Source organism: Arvicola amphibius, chromosome X (genome assembly GCF_903992535.2).
Source record: "Arvicola amphibius chromosome X, mArvAmp1.2, whole genome shotgun sequence".
NCBI lineage: Eukaryota > Metazoa > Chordata > Mammalia > Rodentia > Cricetidae > Arvicola > Arvicola amphibius.
The window spans coordinates 26,636,989-26,646,831 of NC_052065.1; the positions used below are offsets into that span (position 1 = coordinate 26,636,989).

The 9,843-nt window shown below is 44.9% G+C and overlaps 1 protein-coding gene across 1 annotated transcript; it reads right to left on the reverse strand.

Annotated features, from left to right (window-relative positions):
• Positions 1-5,865: 5,865 nt before the first annotated feature.
• LOC119805038 (propionyl-CoA carboxylase beta chain, mitochondrial-like) lies at positions 5,866-7,801 on the reverse strand. Its single transcript, XM_038316838.1, has 2 exons — positions 7,496-7,801; positions 5,866-7,307 (listed from the first exon to the last, which is right to left on the reverse strand). The coding sequence occupies exons 1-2, from the start codon at positions 7,799-7,801 to the stop codon at positions 5,991-5,993; spliced, it is 1,623 nt and encodes a 540-aa protein (XP_038172766.1). The 3' UTR covers positions 5,866-5,990.
• Positions 7,802-9,843: the final 2,042 nt, after the last annotated feature.

Here is a 9,843-nt window from a genome sequence, read left to right on the forward strand (position 1 = left end):
CTGTGAGGACAAGTAGAAATGAGAGAAGCGCCCTGGGGAATTTGGGAAAGGGTGAACATGGTTTCCAGTTAGAGGCATGGGCTGCTAGGGAACAGAGGACAGACTGTGGCAGACAGAATATTTTCAGTGGTCCTCAAAGATGGCGCTACCTAGAGCATCCAGAATGTGGAAATACGATAAAAGCTGTGACTATGATGATATAATCTCTCCTGTGATATAATCTCTCCTGTGATGATATAATTTCATATAGGGGGAATATCCATGTAGGCCCACCCTAGTTATATCAGGCTTCTTTGGTTTTGTTGTCTGTGTGCATGGATATTTTGCCTATATGTATGTCTGTGCGTCATGTGTATGCTTGGTACCTCAGAGGCAAGAAGAGGGCATTGAATACCCATAAGTGGAGTTACAGACAGTTGTGAGATGTTACATAGGTACTAGGCATTGAGCCCAGCTTTTCTAGAAGAACCATCTCTCTAGCCCTTCTCACTTGGTCCAGACTGTCCTCAAACTTGTGGAAATCTTTCTACCTCGACTTCCCAAATGCAGAGATTGCTGGTGTGAACCACCATGTCCAGCCATGAGCCAGTTTTTATTTGTTTCATTTGCATGCATGTGCATGCACACGCACACATGCATGCTCATGGTTGAATAGAAAGGAAAGTCAGGTTTGAAACATCAGAAGAACATGCTATCGCTTATTTGTAAGCTGTGTACAAGAATCAGAGTAGCCTCTAGAAGCTAAGCATGACATCTGGTGGCAGCCACCAAGAAACTCAGGATTTAAGAACGAAACTGCATGGAACTGAATTCTGCCAAGAACTTAAATGGGCAAGGAAGTAAAGGCTACCCCCAAATGGCCAGACAAAAGCCAACAGACAGATTTCAGCCTTGTGAAATCAAAAGCAGAGGAACTGTCTGATTCTGTCTGGACTTGTGATCCGGTAATCTGTTTACTTGCTAAATTTATGATGATTCTTGGTATAGCAGTAGAATATCACATGATATCTCCTCAAAATATGTCTATTTTTTTTATCTCTAGGACCTCTGAGTACCACCACAATTGGAATATAGGTTTGGTTTTTTGGTTTGTTTGTTTGTTTGGTTGGTTGGATTTGGTTTTGATTTTGGATTTTTCAAGACAGGGTTTCCCTGTGTAGCTTTGGAACCTGTCCTGGAACTCACTCTGTAGACTAGGCTGGCCTTGAACTCACAGAGATCCTCCTGCCTCTGCCTCCTGAATGCTGGGATTAAAGGTGTGCACCACCACTGCCTAGCAGAAATAGGTTTTTATAGATATAATTCAGTTAAAATTAGGTCACAGTTGAATAGGGTGGGACCTACTCCAATGACTGCTATCTTTTTAAAATTTTTAATTTGTGTGTGTGTGTGTGTGTGTGTGTGTGTGTGTGTGCGTGTGTGTGTGTGTGTGAGAGAGAGAGAGAGAGAGAGAGAGAGGAGAGAGAGGAGAGAGAGAAGAGAATGGCTGCTGTATTGACACTTAATTTTGGACTTCTGGCTTGTAGGGTTTCAAGAATGACTGTATTTGTTTCTGTGTGTGCATGTTGATTTGTTATATAAATTTTTTTAAATTTATTTACTTATTTGCTGAGGATATAGGTGTGCCACAATGTATTCATGGAAGTCAGAAGACAACTTGAAAGAGTTGGTTTTCTCCTTCCACCAAGTGAGACTTGTGGGTCATCCTCAGGTCGTGGAGCCTTTGTCAGATGAGCCATCTTTTTTCACCGGGCCCTGGGGCTCCCTGTTTAGGACAGAGTAGCTGGCCAGTGTAGCTGCCTCCACAGCATTGGGATGACAAGCATGAGCCACCATACCCAACTTTTTTGTGCTTTGTTTTGTTAAGGTAGGGTCCCTAGCTTGGCTTAAACTTTGCCTCCCGAGTGCTGGGGTTAAGGTGGGCACCATCATGTCTGGTCACTCCCAGCTTTTTTGTTTTGTTTATTCTACTTTTATTATTTTTTTTACATACCAACCAGTTTCCCCTCCCTCCTCTCCTCCAAGCCCTCCCCTCATCCACTCCTCCTCTGTTTCTTTCCAAAAAGGGCAGGCTTCCCATGGTTGTCAACCAAACATGGCATATCAAGTTGCATTAACACTAAGCACCTCCCCATGTGTTAAGGCTGGGCAAGGTGACCCAGTATGAGGAATAGGGTCCCAAAAGGAGGCAACAAAGTCAGAAACAGCCCCTGCTACCACTGTTAGGAGTCTCACAAGAAGACTAAGCTACACGGCTGTAACATATATGTGGAGGTTGGTCTCATGCAGGCTCCCTGGTTGTTGGTTCAGTCTCTGTGAGCCCCTGTGAACCTAGGTTACTTGATTCTGTGGGCTCTGTCCTTATGCTGTCCTTGACCCCTCTGGCTCCTACAATCCTTCCCCCCCTCTTCCACATGATTCCCCCAGCTCCTCCTAGTGTTTGGCTGTCATACCCAGCTTTTATATGTGTATTCTGAGGATTAAATTCCGGTCCTTGAATTTTCAAAGTAAGCACTTTACTGAGTGCTGACTACTCTACCAGAGGACAACAGTACCCATACTAGGCAACTTTTAATTGCCTATAATTCTAGCTCTAGGAGACCCAACATCCCCTCCTGGCCTCCTTAGGTACTGGCACACTTGTGGCATACATTTACAGAGACACACAGGATGGTGGTTTACATGAGACTATCTCCCACAAGCTCAGATGTTTGAACATCCCCAATTGATGGTGCTGCTTTGGAGGCTTAGATGATGTGGCCTTATTGGAGGAAGTATGTTACTCGAGGAAGGCTGTCTCAAACAACAAAAAGAAAACCTTAAAAACAAAGTAACTATTGCTGGGCAGTGGAGGCACACACCTGTAATTCCAGCACTTGAGAGGCAGAGGCAGGCAGATCTCTGTGAGTTTGAGGCCAGCCCAAGCAACAAGAGCTAGTTCCAGGACAGACTTCAAAGCTACAGAGAAACCCTGTCTTGAAAATAAAAATAAAATGAAATAAAAACAAAAACCAGAGTAACTTATATAAATGCACATAAATAAAAATAGAATCTTAGAAAATATGAATGTCATATGTTTCCCTTTATCTTTTGAAATGACCAAGTGCTACTAGTAATTTTAATTTTATTTTTTATTTTTACTTTTTATTGATATTTATTGAGCTCTACATTTTTCTCTGCTCCCCTCCCTGCCTCTCCCCTCCTCCCTCAATCCTCCCCCAAGGTCCCCATGCTCCCAATTTACTCAGGAGATCTTGTCTTTTTCTACTTTCTACTTCCCATGTAGATTAGATCTATGTAAGTCTCTCTTAGTGTCCTCATTGTTGCCTAAGTTCTCTGGGATTGTGGTTTGTAGGCTGGCTTTCTTTGTTTTATGTTTAAAAATGACCTATGAGTGAGTACATGTGATAATTGTCTTTCTGTGTCTGGGTTACCTCACTCAAAATAATGTTTTCGAGCTCCATCCATTTTCCTGCAAAATTCAAGCTGTCGTTATTTTTTTCTGCTGTGTAAATTTTTTTCTCCATTGTGTAAATGTACCACATTTTCCTTATCCATTCTTCGATCGAGGGGCATTTAGGTTGTTTCCAGGTTCTGGCTATGACAAACAAAGCTGCTATGAACATAGTTGAGCACATGTCCTTGTGGCACAATTGAGCATCCTTTGGATGCTCAAGTGGTATTACTGGGTCTTGAAGAAGGTAGTTTTCTAATTTTCTGAGAAATCACCACACTGACATCCAAAGGGGTTGTACCAGCTTGCCTTCCCACCGGCAATGCAGGAGTGTTCCCTTTTCCCCACAACCTCTCCAGCATAAGTTGTCAGCAGTGGTTGTGATCTTGGCCATTCTTACAGGTGTAAGATGGAATCTCAGAGTTGTTTTGATTTGCATTTCGCTGATGACTAAGGATGTTGAACATTTCCTTTAGTGTCGTTCAGCCATTTTAGATTCTTCTGTTGAGAGTTCTCTGTTTAGGTCTGTACTCTTTTTTATTGGATCATGTGATCTTTTGGTGTCCAATTTCTTGAATTCTTTGTATATTTTGGAGATCAGACCTCTGATGTGGGGTTGGTGAAGATCTTTTCCCATTCTGTAGGTTGTCGTTTTTGTCTTGTTGACCGTGTCCTTTGCTTTACAGAAGCTTTTCAGTTTCAGGAGGTCCCATTTATTAATTGTTTCTCTCAGTGTCTGTGCTGAAGGGGTTCTATTTAGGAAGTGGTTCCCTATGCCAATGTGTTCAAGTGTACTTCCCACTTTCTCTTCTATAAGGTTCAGTGTGGCTGGCTTTATGTTGAGGTCTTTGATCCATTTGGACTTGAGTTTTGTGCATGGTGATAGATATAGGTCTGTTATCATTCTTCTACATGTTGATATTCAGTTATGCCAGCACCACTTATTAAATATGCTTTCTTTTTTCCATTTGATATTTTTGTTTCTTTATCAAAGATCAGGTGTTCGAAGAAGGTGTGTGGATTGATATCCGAGTCTTCTATTCTATTCCATTGGTCCTCCTGTTTTTAAGCCAATACTAGGCTGTTTTCAGTACTGTACCTCTGTAGTAGAGTTTGAAGTCAGGGATTGTGATGCCTCCAGAAGTTCTTTTATTGTACAGGATTATTTTGGCTATCCTGGGTTTTTTGCTTTTCCATATGAAGTTGAGTACTATTCTTTCGAGGTCTTTGAAGAATTTCTCTGGGATTTTGATGGGCATTGCGTTGAATCTGTTTTTTATTTGTTTTTTGAGACACAGGATCTCACTATGTAGCCCTGGCTGTCCTGGACCTTGTTATGTAAACCAGGTGGCCTCAACCTCACAGAGATCCACCTATTTGGACATGGGTGGTGGGATTAACAATCCTGTCCTCTGTAAGAGTAGTATGTGTTCTTAACCACTAAGCAGCTCCTCCAAATGCCTATGTCTTGGTCACTGTTCTATGCTGTGAAGAGACACTATGACCAAGGCAGCTTTTGCAAAAGGAAGCATTTCATTTGGGGGATCGCTTATAGTTTCAGAGGTTTATTCCATTATCATCAGGGCAGCAGGCAGACATGGTGCTGAAGCAATAGCTGAGAGTTCTAAATCCTAATCTGCAAGCCAGGGGTCAGGGAGAGACTGGGCTTCGCTTGAGCTTTTGAAACCTCAAACACCCACCTGTAGTGACACACTTCCTCCAACAAGGCTACATCTATTCCAACAATGCCACACTTCCTAGTCCTTTCAAATAGTGCCACTACCTGATCACTAAGTATTGCAATATATGATTCTATGGGGGCCATTCTTATTCAATCCACACCCTATTTTTTTTCAAGACAAGGTTTCTCTGTAGCCTTGTAGCCTGTCCTGGAACTAGCTCTTGTAGACCAGGCTGGCCTTGAACTCACAGAGATCCACCTGCCTCTGCCACTCAAGTGCTGGGATTAAAGGCATGCACCACCACCGCCTGACTCCAGACCCTATTTTTTAAACATAAATGTAGTATGTGGATTTGTGTATTATGTGGGTGTAGGGATGCTATAGCAATCCTATGAGACTGGGAGGACAACTTGAGGAAGCTGGTTTTTGGAAACACCATGTGGATCGCGGGGATGGAGCGCAAGCCACCAGGTTTGGAAGTTAGTAGCTTTACCCACTGAGGCATCTCACTGGCCCTACATTTTAATGTTCATAAGCACTCGGCTTTCCCTATTTTGTTCAAAGAATAATTTGTTTGTTTTTAGACAGGGTCTCACCTTGTAGCCCTGGCTGGCCTCCAATTTACTAGGTAGATTAAACTGCTCTCAATTTCACAGAGATGCCTGCCTCAGCCTCCCAAAGCTAGGATTAAAGGTGTGAACCACCATGCCCAGCTCCAAGCATGATCTTTTTTTTTTTCTTTCTGAAATTTAATCAACTTCCAAGGTACGTAGATCCCATTTTTCATGATTATAAAAGGCAGGGGTGAGCTACGAGCGGCCAGCTCCACTGTCGGTCCACTTCCTTTGAGCTGTTCACAGTGGGATATTTGCATGCTTCCTCCAAGGACGATGGACCTTCTTGCTGGCCAAGACTTCCAGGTCACAGCATACCAGGGCACGAGTAGAGGACGGCTGGATGATGTCATCCACGAACCCTCTCACGGCTGCAGGGAAAGGATTGGCGAATTTCTCCACATATTCTGCCTGGGCGGCTTCCACATCTTGGTGTCCTTTGAAGATGATCTCCACAGCACCCTTGGCACCCATGACTGCAATCTCAGCTGTGGGCCAGGCATAGTTGGTGTCACCAAGAAGATGTTTGGAGATCATGACATCATAGGCACCTCCATAGGCCTTCCTGGTGATGACTGTGATTTTGGGCACGGTTGCTTCAGCGAACGCATAGAGCAGCTTGGCACCATGCCAGATGATGCCACCATATTCCTGGGCTGTGCCAGGCAGGAAGCCAGGGACATCAACAAAAGTGATGAGCAGAATGTTGAATGCATCACAGAATCTGACAAAGCAAGCCCCCTTCACAGATGAATTAATGTCCAAGCACCCTGAGGCCATCTTGGGCTGGTTGCCGACAACTCCAACGGTCCTCCCATTCATTCTTGCAAAGCCAACAACAATGTTCTTTGCATAATTGGGCATGATCTCAAAAAACTCTCTCTCATCAATCACTGAGTGTATGATGTCCAGCATGTCGTAGGCCTTGCTTGACTCCAAAGGGACGATTGTGTCCAGCTCAGGAACCAGGCGGTCACTTGGATCATGGCACTCGCAGATCGGAGCTGGGTCCTGGCTACTGAGGGGCAGGTAGTTGAAGAACTCACGTAGGTTACACAGGGCATCCACATCATTGTCGAAAGCTCTGTGGGCCACACCTGACACAGTGGTGTGGGTCTTGGCACCACCCAGCTGCTCCTGAGTGACATCCTCAGTGGTAACAGACTTCACGACTTCAGGGCCAGTGATAAACAGGTAGGATGTGTCCTTGACCATGAATGTGAAGTCTGTTAGGGCAGGGGAGTAGACGGCCCCACCAGCGCATGGGCCCATGATCAGAGAAATCTGAGGGATGACGCCGGATGCCGTGACATTCCTCAGGAAGATGTCTGCGTAGCCGGCCAAGGACTCCACCCCCTCCTGGATTCGGGCGCCCCCGGAGTCGTTCAGCCCGATCACTGGCGCCCCTACGGTTAAGGCCTGGTCCATGATTTTGCAGATCTTTTGAGCATGTGCTCCTGACAGACTGCCTCCAAAAACAGTAAAATCCTGACTGAAGACATAAGCCAGTCTTCCATTGATTCGGCCCCGTCCAGTGACCACGCTATCTCCAGGAAACTTGTTCTTTTTTTTTTTTTTTTTTTTTTTTTTGGTTTTTCGAGACAGGGTTTCTCTGTAGCTTTGGAGCCTGTCCTGGAACTAGCTCTTGTAGACCAGGCTGGCCTCGAACTCACAGAGATCCGCCTGCCTCTGCCTCCCGAGTGCTGGGATTAAAGGCGTGCGCCACCGCCGCCCGGCTCAGGAAACTTATTCTTATCAGCAGCCATCCCGAAGTCAGCACATCTGTGTTCCACAAACATGTCACTCTCCACAAAGCTGCCGGGGTCCAGCAGGAGGCTGATCCGCTCCCTGGCGGTTAGCTTTCCTCGCTTGTGCTGCGCGTCGATGTGGCGCTGGCCTCTGCCCTGCAGCGCGGCACCGCGCTTGTTGTCGATGCTCTCGTTTACTGTAACCGGCTGGCTGCAAAGGCTGCGGGTCGTGCTGCAGAGGCCGCAGTTGAGAACCCTGAGCCTCGCTCCAGCCGCCGCCGCCGCCCGCACCGCCGCCGCCATTTTTACCCTGCCAGCGTCCAAGCATGATCTTAAATATATGTTTAAGAAATGAATACAGTGCCGGGTGGTGGTGGCGCACACCTTTCATCCCAGCACTTGGGAGACAGAGGCAGGCGGATCTCTGTGAGTTTGAGCCCAGCCTGGTCTACAAGAGGACAGACTCCAAAGCTACGAAGAAACCCTGTCTGAAAAAAGAAAAAAAAAAAAGTCTGCTGTATGCTTTTCCATTTTTTCTTTTCTTTTTTCTTTCTTTCTTCTTTTTTTTTGGTTTTTTGAGACAAGGTTTCTCTGTACCTTTGGAGCCTGTCCTGGAACTAGCTCTTGTAGACCAGGCTGGCCTCGAACTCACAGAGATCCACCTGCCTCTGCCTCCCAAGTGCTGGGATGAAAGGCGTGCGCCACCACCGCCCGGCTGCTTTTCTGTTTTTTCAATGCTGCATATTTTATCTACAACAAAATTTTAAGCCACAACAGCCTTTTTATATTTTTATTTGACCTTGCATTACAAGTAAATACCGAATAACCATTTTATAAGGGGAAAAGAAAAGAAAGAAGAAATGGCCATGTGGCTTTTGCCCTTTGTTCTATTATGCTTTCCGTTGTCAAGTAAGTTTAATATTTCTAAGTTTTTTAGAAGATAGAAATGATTTTTGAACCTTCGTGGCTAGAATATGTCTCCTGTTGTTGTTGTAAAATAGCCATATGATGGCTTATTTTTTGTAACAAATCAGGCTTTGTTGTTGTTGTTCTGTACCAGTCGCAGGAATAACAAGTTCACAAAAGACAAAGAACACGTTTGCAAGGCTGCCAAGTAGGACATGGGAGACCCAAATCTCAACTCTTCCTCCCATTTGGGGATAGTTACAGGGTAAAGAAGGAGACTGATAGAGATGCAGTCATCAGAGGTAAAGAAGGAGACTGATAGAGATGCAGTCATCAGAGGTAAAGAAGGAGACTGATAGAGATGCAGTCATCAGAGGTAAAGAAGGAGACTGATAGAGATGCAGTCATCAGAGGTAAAGAAGGAGACTGATAGAGATGCAGTCATCAGAGGCCTGTGCACATGTACCCAGTCTCTTTGTCTCATCATGCAATGTGTGCTCAGAAAATGGCAGTGCTAACATGGTCTAAGGATGGGGTTTTCAGCCTCCTATTGTCAGAAGGTCACTCATCAGACACCGGTTCAGACCCAAAAGAAGAGTCAATAGGTTCTGATGGGGAAAAAAGAAAATAAAGGCAGCCGTCAAGTCTCGGAAGAGTACCCTAGGCAGCCGTTGTCATCATGACTCACATGTCAGAGGTGTTATGGACAGCCATGCTAGTGGGAAAATGATAATGTGCACTGTGCTGCACAGGCAGCAAGCGGTTTCCAAGGCAACTGAGAGCAAGTAGCCAAGGAAGATAGGGCCTCAAAATCAGAAATAAAAAGTAGAAGGGGTTGCTGAGTACAAAGGAGACTAGGCAAGCTGTGTTTATTGGCTCACAAAGATCAAAGCCCAGATCCTGTTCTCCTACTCAGTCTTAGAGACATGGGTCTTCTGTTTATGACTCTTATGTCCTTGAAACATGTTTCCCAGTTATGGAAGGTACATGTCTCAATTATGAGTCCTTTTACTAAATGCCTAGTTAATGCAGCTGGCCTACGAAGAAAGGGTTCTGCTTTATTCCAAGAGGCCCAGACTGTTCCCCTAGCCTGGTTATCCTAGCTCTGTTTATCCCTCTATTGTCACTGTCCTATTCAATCTAGTTAACAATCCAGCTCAGTGTAGACCTTTATCCCCAAATATCTTTCAGCTGACTCTCAAGACCCAGACTGGTATAGCCTTCTGATGATATTCCATGGACCGTTACCACTGGAGTGTGGGACCCCTTACAGTCATGCCTCCTGATCTTATTTGGCTTTCTGTCAGTATATATTGACTATTGTCCTGGGTTAACAAAATGCTGTATTGCTGCCCTAAGTATCTTTCTGAATAAATGCTGGCACTGTAGGTAGCACGGCTTTGAATTCTTGTACCTATTTGCTCTTATTTAGTTTGTGG

Excerpts from the sequence above, each read along its gene's own strand:
- LOC119805038 (XM_038316838.1), bottom strand. The coding sequence starts at position 7,801 with ATGGCGGCGGCGGTGCGGGCGGCGGCGGCGGCTGGAGCGAGGCTCAGG. Across the intron at positions 7,308-7,495 it reads TGGCTGCTGATAAGAATAAG|TTTCCTGGAGATAGCGTGGT; the intron begins TTTCCTGAGCCG and ends AAAAAGAACAAG.